Here is an 18,349-nt window from a genome sequence, read left to right on the forward strand (position 1 = left end):
GGCATTCAGAGACTCAGTGTATCTTCAACAAAATAGTTTATTAAGAACGTGATGTTTGTTCGCTGCAGTCATCAAGTCTCACTAGCAGTTTTATCTCTTTATGAACTTTTCGAAGCATCAAAGTTCTAAAACAGATTCTTAATTTTGTAATCCCACAATTTCATGTTTCCTTCATTTCCTTCTAAATATTTCAACATCATGTAAAAGAAAAAAGGGGGGAAGGAGAAACATAAAACAACGATAAAACAAGTTGTCGAAACAAACACGCACCAGACAAGATGTTGTTTCTGTTTTATTTCTCAAATTACAAGTACTATCAGAAGACATTTTAGTACACTTAGTAAATAAGAAAATGACGTGAATTTATCTAATTCAAGAAAGACCTATTTACACACAATCCATCCTAATGGAAATAAACTACAACAATGACTTTATAGAGTTGTGGACTGGTGAAGCTTTAACTTTTAAGTCTTAAAAGTTTTCCCAAGCATTTTTTTTTTTATACCAATATGGCAAAATGATATTATGCTTTTAGGACAAACTCCAAATATTATCTCACACTATTTACTTGATTGTATTTAACATGAAAACAAATGTTGCTCACTTACAACATATTTTCACACGAGTGCATTAAGTACAGTGGTGCGGCTTCTCTCCAGTATGAAGTCGCTCATGTGATTTCAGGGATCCAGAATGATTGAAACTCTTGTCACAATATGAGCACTTGTAAGGTCTTTCTCCAGTATGAATTCTTTGGTGTTGTTTCAGATTGCCAGCTCTATTAAAGCTCTTCCCACAGTCCAAACACACATGATCTTTCACTTCATTATGTGTTTTCTGGTGCTGTTGAAAATTGTTCAGCCATGAAAAACCCTTTCCACAGAGAGAACACACATAAGGCCTCTCATCTAAATGAATGTTTAGGTGTTTTTTTAAATGTGATGATGAAATAAACTTTTTATCACACTGATCACAGTTGAATGGCTTTTCTCCAGAGTGAATGCGCTGATGAATTCTGAGAGCTGATGTATGAGTAAAACTCTTTCCACACTGAGTACAGTGGTACGGCTTCTCTCCAGTATGAACTCGCTCATGTGATTTTAGGGATCCTGAATCAGTGAAACTCTTGTCACAATATGAGCACTTGTAAGGTTTTTCTCCAGTATGAATTCTTTGGTGCAGTTTCAGACAGTCAGCTCTAGTAAAGCTCTTCCCACAGTCACAACACACATGATCTCTCACTTCATTATGTGTTTTCTGGTGCTGTTTAAAACTATAAAGCCCTGAAAAACTCTTTCCACAGAAAGAACACACAGAAGGCTTCTCATCTGAATGAACTTTTAGGTGTTGTTTTAGGTGTGATGATGAATGAAAATCTTTACCACACTGATTGCACTGTTTTTCTCCAGAGTGAACCTGCAGATGATTACTGAGACTTGATGCTTGATAAAAACTCTTTCCACACTGAGAGCATGTATACAGTTTTTCTCCAGTGTGAACTCTCATGTGTGTCTTTAGGTTTCCTTTGCGATTGAAACTCTTTCCACACTGAGAGCAGGTGTGCGGCTTATTATCTTTTGTTCTTTGAGTTTTGATGCTCTGCTTTTCCTCCTCTGCTTCATTCAGTTCATGTTTTTGTGGTTTCATCTCCATCCAGTCTGAAATGAAAATATTATGTGGTTAAAACTCTGATTTAACAGAAGAAAGCAACAGAGTATCAAGCATCAGATCTTTGATGTGTTAGTTCCTTAATTTTCTTGTTAATTAAAATGTGGATGATAACAGCTATTGAAGATTATAAGCATTTAGATGCATTTTTTGTTTAACTTATTGTCTCTATTTTGCTCATTACTTCACAGCCACCAATTCTGGAGAACTGAAGCTTTGTTACCTTAAAGTCCCCCTGTAGTCAATAATTTTATCCCTTAAAACTCATCTTTGGTCACCAAGATTACATATTTAAAAAACATTTCAAGTGAAAATAAATTTTCATGCCTTAAAATAGCTTGAATGTAACTCTACACCCTTGCTTCATTTAGTATACGCGGACCCATGAATATGCAAATTGGTCCCCGCCTCTACTAAATCACGCAAGCTAGGAATACCTGATCCGCATGGTCAACTTTACTGTAGTAAACGCTACAAGATGAGAAGTCGAAATACTGGCTTAATTCAGCCATATATGATTAAACTCGAAACTTATTCAGTATTGCTCTCTATTTCCGACACATAACAGTAATTGATACGATTAGCCTTTGGCTCGACTACGTTATCAAACATCTAATAATATGATGCTAATGTTACACAAACCATGTTCCCGTTGACAATCTCAGAGTCAGACAGCTGCCTTCTAGTAATCAGCATCCTTAGAAACGCTTTGAATAACTCAGGATGTCAGTGCAGAAAGACATTTAGTTCATCATAACATAGTAAATTATATCATATACACAATTCACCTGCTATATTGCTAAATGTACCCAATTTTTCATACAACGGAAAAATATACCAGGATAACCTGGCTTCTCTTGAGCTTCACAGCATCATTAATGATATGCTAAAGTCCACCTGCACATTGATGGGATTGGTTACAACATGTTTGAGATGTAGAGAATGGGTGATTTTAAACTGTGTTGGTTCACTGCAGTTTTAAGGAGAAAATACTCTGCAATGGTGTTGACTAATGAATTTGCACATGGTTTGTCTTAAGGCACAATAAAAACACCACATAGACATATAAACAACATTAAAAACTTGATTTTCACCACAGGGGGACTTTAAGGTTTCTCAGCAGTCAACAATGAAGAATCAAGAATGGACACCAACCTATTTGTTCCTCAGTATCTTCATGTTTTATTCTGGATGGTTCTGAAATACTTGTGTCTTCAATCTCCTCTTTAATGAACTCCATCTTTAACAGTCACACAGATTTCAGCTGCTACACCTGGAGTTTGTCCTTCTCTTGGAGGATGATATTTATAAATACTGAATATTCCCAGTATTTATTGGTGAATTGTTGTGGGAGGAGCTTCACTGCAGGTGTGAACTGTGATCACTGTGTGATACTGACGCCCACAGGACCAGATCTGGAAAAATCAAAGACAAGTTACTGAATTTATACTGGATTACTTTAAAGTGCCCCATTAACGCCATTTTAAAGGTTCTTCGTTTTGTTTGGGAGTCTCCTGCAATAGGTTTAACACTTTAATCACCTCATTTCTCAAAGAGTCTGAAAACAGTTTGTTTGAAGTTTCTGCCTCTCTAAGCCCCTCCTTTCTATGAGCCTGCTCTGCTCTGATTGGTCAGATGGCCCAGTCTGTTGTGATTAGTCTACCACTTACAGTGCACATCGAAAACCAAACGGCCATTACCTGGAATTGCTGACATCTCATTTCCGCAGTTCAGAATCAATTTTCGGAGAAAATACCATTATTTGTTCTGCACTTTGATCTTTGCAGCTCTTTTTTTACTTTCACAAACAGCTATATTACACACTGCATGAAAAAAGCATAATAGGAGCACTGTTCAGCAAACGTATGTACTATTTCGCATTTTTGGTGTATAATTCCATTGTTCGTCATTCTTCTCTTTTCAAAATGTATATTAAATAAAATGAGATGAGCGGTTTGTGGTTCTCTTTTGTTTTTGAACATTACACTCTAGACCAAGATAAAGTTGGCTTGACATTTGTCAGAGATCGAGCCTCAAAAGTCTTCAATAGATCATTAACGATTAAGCATAATGACAAGAAACATGCTGTGTTCGATTGTTTTAATGTAGAAGAGAACACAAATTTTTTATCTGCCTTGAGGTATTGTAACTGATAGATTAACATAGAGGCTTGATACATGCACACAAATACACACAACTCTTACATGCCAACATAACATACTCAGTTACTAATGTAACCTTGGTTCCCTTAGATACGGAAAGGAGTACTGCGTCGTCTGCCGTTTAGGCAAGACGCAACGGGGATTATACAATCACGCCGTGCTATGAAGGGGGGACGACAGAGCATCCGAGTGGAGCACTGAGGAGGGCTTGCACGGATGCACATAGCATAATGTATCCCGGAAGATCGGGGACTTGAGGACACTGTAGTCGTCCTCCCATTTCTATATATTCTAGGAGCCCCTTGGGGCCTAGAGCATATATAGGGAATGGGAAAAATACGTTATTACCCGGACTTTGGTCAGGGCCATAAACGAGTGCTCATAAGCTGGTCACATTTGTGAGGCTTATGCAGAGAGAACCTGTGTTTGTAATGCAGGGAGCTCCAGATTATAAAATCTGACAAAGGTGGACGGCGAGGCCCAGTCAGCCGTCTCACAAATTTCCGCGATGGACACGCCAGTGAACCATGCCCAAGAAGAGGCCATGCCCCTCGTGGAGTGTGCTCTAACACCTATGGGGCATTGTAGGCCCAAGGAGGAGTAAGCGAGCGCTATATCATCGACTATCCATCTGGATAATCTGGGCTTCGTGACCAGAAGACCTTTCGTATGGCCACTGAAGCAGACAAAGTGTTGTTCCGACTGACTAAAAGAGGTGGAACGATCGATGTAAGTCCTCAGGGCCCTTACTGGACAGAGTAGGTTCAACTCCTGATCATCCTGGGAAGGAGGAAGTGCAGAGAGAATGACCATCTGTGCCCTAAATTGTGTGGATAGGACCTTCGGGACATATCCATGTCTTGGTTTTAGGACAACTTTTGAGTCGTTAGGCCCGAACTCAAGACAGGAGGGGCTCAAGGAGAGCGCCTGTAAAGCTCCCACTCGCTTTACTGATGCTAAGGCTAGCAATAAGGCAGTTTTTAGTGTTAGAGAACATAAGTCAACAGTCTGGAGTGGTTGAAAGGGAGGGCCCTTAAGACCTCTGAGAACCAAAGACAGGTCCATGTGGGAACCGTGCGGGGGCGGGGAGGGTTCAGCCTCCTAGCCCCTTTTAGGAAACGAACAACAAGGTTGTTTCTCCCTATCGACTGCCCTGCTACGGGAGCATGGGAGGCCGCTATAGCTGCGACATTGACTTTAAGGGTAGAGGGAGTACGGCCCTTATCCATTAAGTCTTGAAGGAAAGACAATATGAGAGATATGTCACAAGTAAATGGGTCTTCGTCCCGGGCTGTACACCAGGCAGCAAAGACTGACTATTTTAGGGAGTAGAGATGTCTCGTTGACGGAGCTCTGGCTTGTGAGATAATGTTCAGGACATCTGCAGGGAGGTTTGAAGGCTCCTGTCTAGAAGCCATACATGGAGATCCCACAGCTCAGGTTTGGGGTGCCAAATTGTTCCTCCCGCTTGGAAGAGGATGTCTTGTCTCAGGGGAATCGGCCATGGCTCCATGGACGACAGCTGAGACAGGTCCGAGAACCATGGTTGGTTCCTCCATAGGGGAGCTACCAGGAGGACCTTGTGGGCACCTTCCCTGATTCATCTGATAACCTGGGGAATCAGAGCGACCGGGGGAAAAGCGTACAAGAGGAGGCTGGGCCAGTCGTGGGCCAGCGCATCTTTGGTCTTCGAAAAGTAAATTGGGCAACGAAAGTTGTCTTCTGAGGCAAAGAGGTCGACCTCTGCCCTCCCGAAGACATCCCAAATTTCCTGAACCACGAGGGGGTGGAGTGACCATTCCTCCGAGGGAAGGTTGTTCCAGGACAACATGTCCGCCCCTTTGTTCAGTACGCCCTTAACATGCGCTGCTCTGAGTGAGAGCAGGTTGTGCTAGGCCCACTCTAGGATGGTTCTTGCTAGAGTGAAAAGGGGCTTGGATGAGAGCCCGCCCTGGCAATTTATGAAGGACACTACTGTCATATTGTCTGATCTGAGCAGGACATGGTGTCCCACCAGGAGAGGGCGGAAAGATTGGAGAGCTTGATACACCGCCATCATTTCCAGGCGGTTGATATGAAGCTCGCTTTCTTGGCTCCTCCAAGCACCGAAGGCTGGGTGACCGTCGCACAGAGCTCCCCACCCCATTTTGGAAGCGTCTGTGAAAACAACTTTCCTCTTGCACATCGTCCCTATAGCCACACCCTGCTCGAACTAGCAGGGGTTCATCCAAGGAGCCAGGGTTGCAGCGCACGCCTGATTCACTTTGAGCGAGCAGCGACCATGCTGCCAGGCTTGGGGCGGGATCCGCGGTTTCAGCCAGAACTGTAGTGGGCGCATACAAAAAGTAGGCCCAACTGCAGGGCTGGTGATGCTGAGCCCATGAGACCTAGCATCCTCTGAAACGTTCTGAACGGCAGAGAGGATCAGGGCGTGAAAGTTTCTGCGAGCTGCTGAATGGCCAGGGATCGCTCTGGCGAGACTACGGCCCTCATGCAGGTCGAGTCGAGAATAATCCCCAGGAACGAGATACGTTGGCTGGGAGATAAAGAGCTCTTTGGAAAATTGACCCTGAGCCCCAAGCACTCAAGTGGCTGAGGAGGAAGGATCTGTGTGCCACTAGCTCCGCCTCAGACTGGGCCAGGACGAGCCAGTCAAAGAGGTAGTTGAGTATGCATTTGCCCATCTGCCTCAGATTTTTACTTCGTAAAAGTGCGGGGAGCTAGAGACAGCCCGAACGGAAGGACAGTGTATTGATACGCCACCCCTTTGAAGGCGAATCTCAAGAATCGTCTGTGATGGGGGGGTATCTGGATGTGAAAGTAAGCATCCTTCAGATCCAGGAAAAAGAACTCCTAGGTGAATTTGCAAGAAGATCTGTTTCAAAGTGATCATTTTGAACGAGCGCTTTATTAGGGCCTGGTTCAGACATCTGAGGTTGAGGATGGGTCTGAGACTGCCATTCTTTTTGGGAACGAGGAAGTATCGGCTGTAGAAGCCTGACTCTCTCTTTGCCGGGGGAACCATTTCTATGGCTCCTTTTGCCAGCATAGTGTTCACCTCGGAGTGTAGGACGTGCATGTCCTTGCTCTCTACTGAGGTTTGGACCACTCCGTTGAATAACGGGGCCCGCTGAGCGAACTGGAGTACATAACCTTGTTTTACTATGTTTAGTACCCAAGTTGACACTCCGGGGATGGCCTGCCAGGCCTCGGCCCGGGTGGCAAGGGGCTGGATTGGTTCGAGCACCAAGTCGCTGTGAGGAACTGTGGTGCACATGAGGGGTGGAAGAGGAAATTTGCTCTCTTTTTGAGAATGTTTGTTTTTTATTATGTCCGCTATAACAGCGGTGCACTGCCAGGGCATTTGAACAGGCTCTGTGCAGGCAGAAAACACATTTTTTCGAGCGCCCGGAACTGAACGGGGCGGCGGGAAAACTGAGTGAGGCATCTTGGAGGGTGGTCCGGCCGCAGCAGCACTTAGCCTCTTCCTCTTCCTTGTTTGGGTATCAGGCCGACTTCTGAGGCGTGGGGTCCAGCACTATCTTTGGCCGGGGTCCCTGTCGCTTCGGAGGAGGGTGGCGCCTAACAGAGCGTGAGTGCTGTCTGTGCTCAGGCCGTGGTGTGGGCTGAGTAGTGGATGGCGCAGATTTAGGAGGCTGCTGCGTTGGTGCAGGCTTTGAGCAGCTTGAAGTGGAGGAGCTGGAGCGCTTTGGTAAGAAGTGTCGCGTGGCCTGGGACGACTTCTGTGCAGCTGTGAAGTGTTCAGCAAACCCATCGACTGCAGGGCCAAAGAGACCAGTGGGAGAGACAGGCGAGTCGAGGAAGACGGCTTTGTCCGTGTCTTTGATTTCTGTCAAGTTCAGCCACAAGTGGTGCTCCAGCACCACCAAGCTGGCCATCAAATGCCCAATAGCCTAGGCCGTTGGTCTTAGTGGCGCGCAGGGCCAGGTCTGTGGCGCAGCGCAGCTCCTTGAAGGCGGGCGAGTCATGCCCAAGCCGGTCCAGGTCATGCAGGAGTTTGGCCTGGTAAACTTGCAACACCGCCATTGAGTGCAGGGCGGAAGCTGCTTGGCCGGCCGAGGTGTATGCCCGTCCAGCGAGGGTCGACATGGTGCGACGCGGCTTGGATGGGACACAGGTGTGCGGCCACAGCTTCATCCAGAGGCGGTAGTTTGTCATATCCCTTCATATCCCTTCTGCTCTGCGCCGTCAGGTGAGTGTGAGAGGCAGAAGAGCTAAGGCAGGCAGAGTACGGGGCGCACCACGATTTCGTGAGCTCCTCGTGCACCTCAGAAAAATAGGTTGCTGCCCACTGGGGAGGATCCTGGAGACGAGGGGCTCTGCACGTGCCACAATCGTGGCATGACATTTGAAATAACGGTGCAGGAAATTTGCTCAAGAAAAAATGCTCTTTTAGCTTCCAACTGTGACCGCAGAGGAAGAACACCGTAAGCACGCACTCGGCGCTGTGGGTGGCTCGGGTGCAAAGCGCTGACCAGGCTGTTTGAGAGCGGCAAACTGATCCAGCTGCTGACGAGGCGGCGCTATGATCAGGGCTGCACGAGAGCGGCGAGCAGGGAGGTGAGCTGAAAGTGAAAGTAAAGCTGCTCAAGAGCGGCGGGCTGCTTGAGAGCCGTGAGCAGAGGAGAGGCGAGCTGATCTTGCTGCTGCAGAGCGTCGAGCTGATCAGCGGCGAATTCCAGCTGCTTGCAGGAAGAAGGCGGCTTCAAGTCTCGTGATCAACGAAGAGATGTGATCTGCGTTGCTGAAGGAGAATGAATCAGTTTGCCAAGGCGAGACGGCCGCTTATATAGCCCGAGACCCCGCCCATTTAGGTGGGCTCGAGCGGGCTCGCTCGTCATTGGGTTCGTTTACTTAAACTCCACGAACCAATGGCCGTGCAGTTTCACTGACTGATTAAAAAAGGCTTCAGAATCAGTGAAAACAGGAGTTTCCCCCGTTGCGTCTTGCCTAAACGGCAGACGACGCAGTACGGAGTGTAGTATCGAAAGGGAACTTTAAATTTTACATAGCATAAAGATTAAAAGTGCCAGTAATAACAGTGTTATTAATAATAACTTACATTTTGGATTAAACACGTAATATTATATGTGTACAGTTCAATCCCAAAGCCAAAGGGTTGTCATAAGTAATGCAGAAAAAATGCTATTGAGATTTAAACGTGCCAATACATTTATGTAAAGTTTATGCATTTCTATCACTATCAATATCAATATCAATAAAATCAACATCTAAATGTTCTTTTAGGTCCAAATAACAAGACACACCCTTTAAAGTTAAAATCGAAAACTATGAATTTGAAATGAAATTATAAAAAGCTTGAATTTCAAACTCAAAACTGCAATATGTTCCTCTAGGGGGCAGTAATACTGCACTCTTCAATTTACTGAATCAAAACTGAACTGAACTGAATAGTGCTGCTTTATTGTTGAATGAGCATTTTCCCAGCTGATGAACTTTGCAACATAGACACTAGTGTTGTCAAAAGTACTGATTCAGTACCAAGTCGATACTGAAACTTAAAAAATGTGACGATACTAGCATTTCCCTCTAGCATTTTGAGCACTGTTGAACGGATTCTTAACATGTAATATTACATATGGGTACAATTCAATCCCAAATCCAAAGAGTGCGTCTTAATACAAGATACTAAAGAAGTACTTTCAGTTGAATTTACTACCATAAGTGATGCTGAAAAACATGTTATTGAGATTTAAATGTGCTAATATATTTTATGTAAAATACATCTCAATTCAGAAAACTAAATACCAGCACATGCTGCTGAAATGTGAAGAAAATACATACATTTATTTAACTAATGCTATTGGTAGTCAAGAATCAAGAAAAAGTTTGCAAAGCCCCCCAAAGCGTGTGCTGTACACCGCCCCCTAGAGGAACATATAGCGGTTGTTTTGATTTTACATTCAAACTTTGAACAAATTCATTAAAATTCATGCCATTTTCTATCTCAAAATTTGGTGTTTCCCATCACTCGTTTTCTGATGCGATACTTGAAAATGTGCATGAAAACAGGGTGATGGAAACAGGTATTGACTCTTACTGAACTAAATTAAATTAATATTGAAACAAACTGAGTTGAATAATGACTCTATTGTCTTTTTAGAGCTGCTTTAACAGCTGAATTCATAACTGAGAAACTTTGATATTAACATTATTATTCTCGCTATTACTGTGAAGCTGCTTTGACATTAAGAAATAAAGGTGATTTGATTTGGTTTCTAGGAATCAGTAACATGACAAAACCAATATCAAATATTTTATAGAAAGACACCCTATGAATCAGTAGGAGATGATGTTATTGTACAGTTATTGTTTTTTTAAATTGCTTACAATTTCTGAAACTATGGCTCCATTTCTACAAACAAATTCACAAAACACGCACACAACAGGCAAAACACCACACCGGCGCTTGCAAAAGCAAACACTTAATTCAAAACTATTATTAAAACTATAAAATTATTATGATTATTACAATTATGACAAAATAATTGTTACCCTATAAAATATTTTTAAAAATGCTTCAAAATATTGAGTTCTGATTTCTAAGTGATCAAATTAGGTATATTTACAGTATAAACAGAAATGCAAGGGGCTAAAAAATATTTCTTTCTTTCTCAAAACATAGTTAAATCAAGTTAACAAATTATGTGTAAGTGTTTTCACACATGATAACTGAGCGAAGGTATTTGGTAAATCAGTGTGGCATTTAAATGGCAGTGTTTCCCAAATGAAACAAAAGAGCAGTTAGTTTTTAATGATGTGTCTAATGTAGAGGATTAAAACAAACCGCGATGTGTGTTCAGTTCTACATTCAATACTTTCAAATAAGGTTTTTTCACAATTATAATTATTTACTTAAGAATTTATTGAAATTTTTTTTTAATATCTATAGAATATCCAACGTCAGACCAACTTTTTCACAGTACACTCCAGTTTTGCAACATGATTGAATTAAAATCACAGCGCTACATACCTGTCATGCAGGAGACCTTTTACCACATATGAATGCATCAGATGTTATTTAGGCTAATAAGTAATTAATCGACAGCTTTTTCTCCGTGACAACAAAAGCAACAAAAGCTCTGTTTCTTCTTTCTTGTTTTATGACTGTTAGCATCCAGCTTATTGTGCATTACCGCCACCTTCTGCTCTGGAGTCTGGATCAGATAATAAGTTTAACAGTCTACTACAGCCCAACCCTATTCCTGGAGATCTACCTTCCTGCAGAGTTCAGCTCCAGCCCTGCTCAACACACCTGCTCAATTATCAAGTGCTCCTGAAGATCTTAATTAGCTGATTCAGGTGTGTTTTCAGGGTTGGAGCTAAACTTTGCAGGTAGGTAGATCTCCAGGAACAGGGTTGGACACCCCTGGTCTACACTCTCTCACTCACACTCACTCACTCACACACACAAACTTCCCCCACCTCCTTAAACTATATTTAACTCTCCAAAATACTAACTTTGTTCTGCTATACACTACTATTATAATAATACCTCCCTTACATTCCACTAATATAATACAAATCCTATTGAAAACCCCTGATTCTCTTTAAAAAAAAAAAAAAAGTAATCAGTAGGCCACTCTGATCTGTGCCCCATCTGCATCTCTATCTCCCTCAGCTCTCTCATCACCTCTCTGTTTCCTACAAGTCATGATTATATGCTTTACTGATTCCTCTTCTTGACATCCCTCACACAATCCTGTCTGACATTTTCCTGTCATCCTAAGAGGTTTATTTAGTGTACAATGTCCCAACCTTAACCTCTTCATCAATATTTCTTCCCACTTCCCACCCTATCTCCTTTAACATTTCTTTGAATTTGATATAACTGTCTCCCTTCTCCTCTCTGTCCTTCCTTTCTACATGTGCTAGAACCCACATAAATTTTACCTGACTACCTTTATTAAAGGGTTAGTTCACCCAAAAATGAAAATTCTGTCATCAATTTCTCACCCTCATGTCGTTCAAAACACGTTCGTTCATCTTCGGAACACACTGACTCGTCCATAGACAGCAATTTAACCACCACTTTCAAGGTCCAGAAAGGTACTAAGATATTGTTAAAATAGTCCACATGACTGCAGTGGTTGAACCTTAATTTATGAAGCGACGAGAATACTTTTGTACGTAAAAACAAAACAAAAATAACGACTTTATTCAACAATATCCTCTCTTTTGTGTCATTCTCTTACGTTGGTTACGTTCAGCGTTTCCAGGTTCTACATCAGATTGCCAGCTCGGTATTGGCTGATGCTGTTCACATGACGCATGCGTGTGAAGCTGACCGAGGAACCGGCCAATAAAGAGTCTGCGCTCGGACTATAACACGGAAGAGCTGAACTGCGTTCACTGCATCAACTGGGTACGAAACTGACGGGGAAGAGGAAAAATTGTCATTATTTTTGTTTTGTTTTTGCGAAAAAAAATTATTATCGTCGCTTCATAACATTAAAGAGGCTTTATGTAGGAATGACACCCAGTGGTCGAAATAGGTACTGCAGTCCAAATTCAAAATATTGTGTGCCCCACCCCCTCCTTCAAAGACGCGGGTGGCCAGCTTGAGGACACGCACCAAGAGGGAGCGCAATTGACAATGAAAGCTGAGGAGACTTACACACTGTAAGCTGATGAGTTGATTTATGTGTGTTTTAATATGCTGTCATTCATAGAGATTTTTAGATGGATGCAGAGGCTTTTTAGGTCTGGTAGAATCTGCGATTCTCTGACCCAGTTTGTTTGCTGGTTTCCATGGCTGCAATACGCGGTGTTTTCCGCCAACTCGCAACCTGTGATGTCGAAATACTATTGGATAAACTGGCAGCGCGCGGTTTCGCACAGACCAAAACAAAGACAGACATTCCGACACGGAACGCACATTTCAAAGTAGAATATCTGGCTGTAGCATTGTTTTTCTGAGAAACAAGTAGGTGAACTTAGCATGTTTCCTAAATATCTGTAAACAAATTGGGGTATTTTTATGCTTTATTAAAATCTTATTTGACTAGCCTACTGCGTTTTGAATTATGGGTTGCACTTCCGGTTTGGGGAACTTCCATTTAAAAAGACTGAAACGAATCGTTTCAAATCATAAGGTTGCCCTACAAATAAAGCTTATCCGTCAGTTTGACTGAATGAGCTGTCAATTTTTCTTTCATGTTTTATTTTCAGACATCACGAGAATAATGTAACACTTGGTATTTTAACGTAACATGTTATAACAAGAACATCTATGGCACAAGCTCTTTTCAGTCGCTGATTTCTATCCTCGTGATTATTTTCTTTTGTCCCTTTGCATACCGCTATAATAGTATGAAAAAGGACAACATATACTGCACATTTGTGGTCTGTTCTCCCGATATAATTTACGATATATCCCATTAATAATTCACTGGAATGCACGAACAATATCGTTTTTCTCCTCAAAGCCTCACGTCTCTTTCCAGGTTTGTTTTCACAGGTAAATACAATTTATTATCTGTAAAAATGATGGAAATCACTTTGAAATAGTGTCACGCAATGCTGAAGTTCATGAACATTTTTTATTAAGGCAACGTATATTACATTATACAGATAAATATCATTATAGTTGTATTTAACCCGTCCGTTATTGCTGTGGAAAGAATCGCGCTTTTTCATGGCCTGCTGAAAGTACCGTTGATGCTTTTACACTTTTAAATGTCCTTTTAATGTCCATTGGTTGAAGGGTGAGTAGAATAATGTCATCTTGTTGTACCCAGTTTAAAAATAAAACGTATTATTGTGTTCATAGAGCGAGCCTTTCACTGACTGTTTACAGCTTAACGGAAGTTACACCCATAATTCGCGCAAAGCCTCATGTGGTGTAGGAATAAGGTGGATAGCCTTTAAGGTTGAACCACTGTAGTCACGTGGATTATTTTAATGATGTCTTTAGTACCTCTCTGGACCTTGAAAGTGGTGGTTAAATTGCTGTCTATGGACGAGTCAGAGAGCTCTCGGATTTCATCAAAAAGATCTTCATTTGTGTTCCGAAGATGAATGAAGGTCTTACAGTTTTGGAACGACATGAGGGTGAGTAATAAATAACAGAATTTTCATTTTTTTGGTGAACTAACCCTGTAAAATGATAAATACAATGTACTTCACCTTAGTTTGTCATGTGATGTTACGTCAGGATGCAGGATCAGCAGATCTAAAACAGATTCTTAATTTTGTAATCCCACACTTTAGTATTTCCTTCATTTCCTTCTAACCATTTCAACAGGATGGTAGCATCATGTAAAAGAAAAAAGGGGGGAAGGAGAAAAATATTAACGATAAAACAAGTTGTCAAAACAAACACGCACCAGACAAGATGTTGTTTCTGTTTTATTTCTCAAATTATAAGTACTATCAGAAGACAATTTAGTACACAATTTAGTTATCCAATTCAAGAAAGACCTATTTACACACAATCCATCCTAACAGAAATAAACCACAACAATGGCTTTATAGAGTTGTGGACTGGTAAAGCTTTAACTTTTAAGTCTTAAAAGTTTTCCCAAGTATTTTTTTTTTTTTATACCAATATGGCAAAAAGATAGTGTGCTTTTAGGACAAACTCCAAATTTTATCTCACACTATTTACTTGATTGCATTTAATATGAAAACAAATGTTGCTCACTTGCAACATATTTTCACACGAGTGCATTAAGTACAGTGGTGCGGCTTCTCTACAGTATGAACTCGCTCATGTGATTTCAGGGATCCAGAATGATTGAAACTCTTGTCACAATATGAGCACTTGTAAGGTTTTTCTCCAGTATGAATTCTTTGGTGCTGTTTCAGATTGCCAGCTCTATTAAAGCTCTTCCCACAATAACAACACACATGATCTTTCACTTCATTATGTGTTTTCTGGTGCTGTTGAAAATTGTTCAGCCATGAAAAACCCTTTCCACAGAGAGAACACACATAAGGCTTCTCATCTAAATGAACATTTAGGTGTTTTTTTAAATGTGATGATGAAATAAACTTTCTATCACACTGATCACAGTTAAATGGCTTTTCTCCAGAGTGAATGCGCTGATGATGTCTGAGATCTGATGTACGAGAAAAACTTTTCCCACACTGAGTACAGTGGTACGGCTTCTCTCCAGTATGAACTCGCTCATGTGATTTCAGGGATCCTAAATCAGTGAAACTCTTGTCACAATATGAGCACTTGTAAGGTTTTTCTCCAGTATGAATTCTTTGGTGCCGTTTCAGACAGTCAGCTCTAGTAAAGCTCTTCCCACAGTCACAACACACATGATCTCTCACTTCATTATGTGTTTTCTGGTGCTTTTGAAAATTGTTCAGCCATGAAAAACCCTTTCCACATAGAGAACACACATAAGGTCTCTCATCTAAATGAATGTTTAGGTGTTTTTTTAAATGTGATGATGAAATAAACTTTTTATCACACTGATCACAGTTAAATGGCTTTTCTCCAGAGTGAATGCGCAGATGAATTTGAGGAGGTGATGAGTAAAACTCTTTCCACACTGAGTACAGTGGTACGGCTTCTCTCCAGTATGAACTCGCTCATGAGATTTCAGGGATCCTGAATCAGTGAAACTCTTGTCACAATATGAGCACTTGTAAGGTTTTTCTCCAGTATGAATTCTTTGGTGCAGTTTCAGACAGTCAGCTCTAGTAAAGCTCTTTCCACATTCAAAACACACATGATCTTTCACTTCATTATGTATTTTCTGGTGCTGTTTAAAACTATAAAGCCCTGAAAAACTCTTTCCATAGAAAGAACATACAGAAGGCTCTCATCTGAATGAACTTTTAGGTGTTGTTTTAGGTGTGGTGATGAATGAAAATCTTTACCACACTGATTGCACTGTTTTTCTCCAGAGTGAACCTGCAGATGATTACTGAGACTTGATGCTTGATAAAAACTCTTTCCACACTGAGTGCATGTATACGGTTTTTCTCCAGTGTGAACTCTCATGTGTGTCTTTAGGTTTTCTTTGCGATTGAAACTCTTTCCACACTGAGAGCAGGTGTGCGGCTTATTATCTTTTGTTCTTTGGGTTTTGATGCTCTGCTTTTCCTCGACTTCTTCATTCAGTTCATGTTTTTGTGGTTTCATCTCCATCCAGTCTAAAATGAAAAAATTATGTGATTAAATCTCTGATATAACAGAAGAAAGCAACAGAGTATCAAGTATCAGATCTTGATGTGTTAGTTATTTTCTTGTTAATTAAAATGTGGATGATAACAGCTATTCTAGACTATAAGCATTTAGATGCAATTTTTGTTTAACTTATTGTCTCTATTTTGCTCATTAGTTCACAGCCACCAATTCTGGTGAACTGAAGCTTTGTTACCTTAAAGTCCCCTGTAGTCAATAATTTTATCCCTTAAAACTCATCTTTGATCACCAAGATTACAATTTTAAAAAAAATTCTTGTGAAAAATAAATTTTCATGCCTCAAAATAGCCTGAATGTAACCTTCACACCCTTGCTTCATTTAGTATATGTAAATCACACGAGCTAGGAATACCTGATCCGCATGGTCAACTTTACTGTAGTAACGCTACAAAACGATGACAAGTCGAAATACTGGCTTAATTCAGCCATATATGTTTGAACTGGAGACTGATTCAGTATTGCTCTCTATTTCCGGACACATAACAGTAATTATGTGACTGGACATAACATTATCAAGGACATAACTAGTAATTATGTCCTTGAACTGTTGCCATCTGGTCGACGCTACAGAGCTCTGAGCACCAGAACGACAGACACAGGGAACAGTTTCTTCCCTCAGGCAATCCATCTGATGAACACTGCCTTCTAGTTATCAGCATCCTTAGAAATGTTTGAATAACTCAAGATGTCAGTGCAGAAAGACATATAGTTCATCATAACATAGTAAATTATATCATATACACAATTCACCTGCTATATTGCTAAATGTACCCAATTTTTCATACAACGGAAAAACATACCAGGATAACCTGGCTTCTCTTGAGACCCCCTGCTTCACAGCATCATTAATGATATGCTAAAGTCCACCTGCACATTGATGGGATTGGTTACAACATGTTTGAGATGTAGAGAACGGGTGATTTTAAACTGTGTTGGTTCACTGCAGTTTTAAGGAGAAAATACTCTGCAATGGTTTGACTAATGAATTTGCACATGGTTTGTCTTAAGGCACAATAAAACCACCACATAGACATATAAACAACATTAAAAACTTGATTTTCACCACAGGGGGACTTTAAGGTTTCTCAGCAGTCAACAATGAAGAATCAAGAATGGACACCAACCTATTTGTTCCTCAGTATCTTCATGTTTTATTCTGGAGGGTTCTGAAATACTCGTGTCTTCAATCTCCTCTTTAATAAACTCCATCTTTAACAGTCACACAGATTTCAGCTGCTACACCTGGAGTTTGTCCTTCTCTTGTAGGATGATGTGAATATTCCCAGTATTTATTGGTGAATTGTTGTGGGAGGAGCTTCACTGCAGGTATGAACTGTGATCACTGTGTGATACTGACACCCACAGGACCACATCTGGAAAAATCAAAGACCTAGTAAATGCACTATTTAGTAAATGCACTATTTTTCCTGTCAAGAATTTTGTCATTGAGGATTTCCTAAAAATACTGTCTCGTTCTCGTGAACCAAACCTCATGTCTTGTCTCGTGAGCTAAATGTCTCACCCCTATGTATTCTCACAGTTTTTCTGTTGCTCATTTGACCACTTCTAGAACAGGTGCAATAGTTTGTTTCTAGAAACATCTTTGCAAAGATGATTCAGAAGAACACAATTACACTCATCAACATAAAACACGATTTTAACATTATAAATGAATTATATGTTTTATTATAATGTTCTCCAGTCAAGGATGGACATTTCAAGATATGCAGGCAAAAATGATCCTGAATAGTTCGACAATGTGACAATAGCTTAGAGATTTTTAGATGGATGCAGAGGCTTTTTAGGTCAGGTAGAATCTGCGATTCTCTGACCCAGTTTGTTTGCTGGTTTCCATGGCTGCAATACGCGGTGTTTTCCGCCAACTCGGCAACCTGTGATGTCGAAATACTATTGGATAAACTGGCAGCGCGCGGTTTCGCACAGACCAAAACAAAGACAGACATTCCGACACGGAACGCACATTTCAAAGTAGAATATCTGGCTGTAGCATTGTTTTTCTGAGAAACAAGTAGGTGAACTTAGCATGTTTCCTAAATATCTGTAAACAAATTGGGGTATTTTTATGCTTTATTAAAAATCTTATTCCTGACTAGCCTACTGCGTTTTGAATTATGGGTTGCACTTCCGGTTTGGGGAACTTCCATTTAAAAAGACTGAAACGAATCGTTTCAAATCATAAGGTTGCCCTACAAATAAAACTTATCCGTCAGTTTGACTGAATGAGCTGTCAATTTTTCTTTCATGTTTTATTTTCAGGCATCACGAGAATAATGTAACACTTGGTATTTTA

At 41.0% G+C, this 18,349-nt stretch overlaps 1 protein-coding gene across 39 annotated transcripts in view; it reads right to left on the reverse strand.

Annotated features, from left to right (window-relative positions):
- The window catches only part of LOC127495722 (zinc finger protein 420-like), a 137,129-nt gene that overhangs the window by 21,752 nt on the left and 97,028 nt on the right, over positions 1-18,349 (reverse strand). For 5 of the 39 annotated variants that reach the window (XM_051862817.1, XM_051862823.1, XM_051862829.1 and 2 more), the window contains one exon: positions 17,163-17,411. The exons of 18 other annotated variants lie outside the window; for them this stretch is intronic. In XM_051862817.1, coding sequence (XP_051718777.1) covers positions 17,163-17,247 — 85 coding nt within the window. In that variant the 5' untranslated portion in view covers positions 17,248-17,411. Of the gene's footprint in view, positions 1-279; positions 1,659-2,823; positions 3,084-15,655; positions 15,987-17,162; positions 17,412-18,349 lie in introns of those variants that run through there. 16 more of the 39 variants (XM_051862833.1, XM_051862828.1, XM_051862839.1 and 13 more) reach the window with 10 other exon arrangements.

This window comes from Ctenopharyngodon idella, chromosome 15 (genome assembly GCF_019924925.1).
Source record: "Ctenopharyngodon idella isolate HZGC_01 chromosome 15, HZGC01, whole genome shotgun sequence".
In the NCBI taxonomy this organism is placed as follows: Eukaryota; Metazoa; Chordata; class Actinopteri; order Cypriniformes; family Xenocyprididae; genus Ctenopharyngodon; species Ctenopharyngodon idella.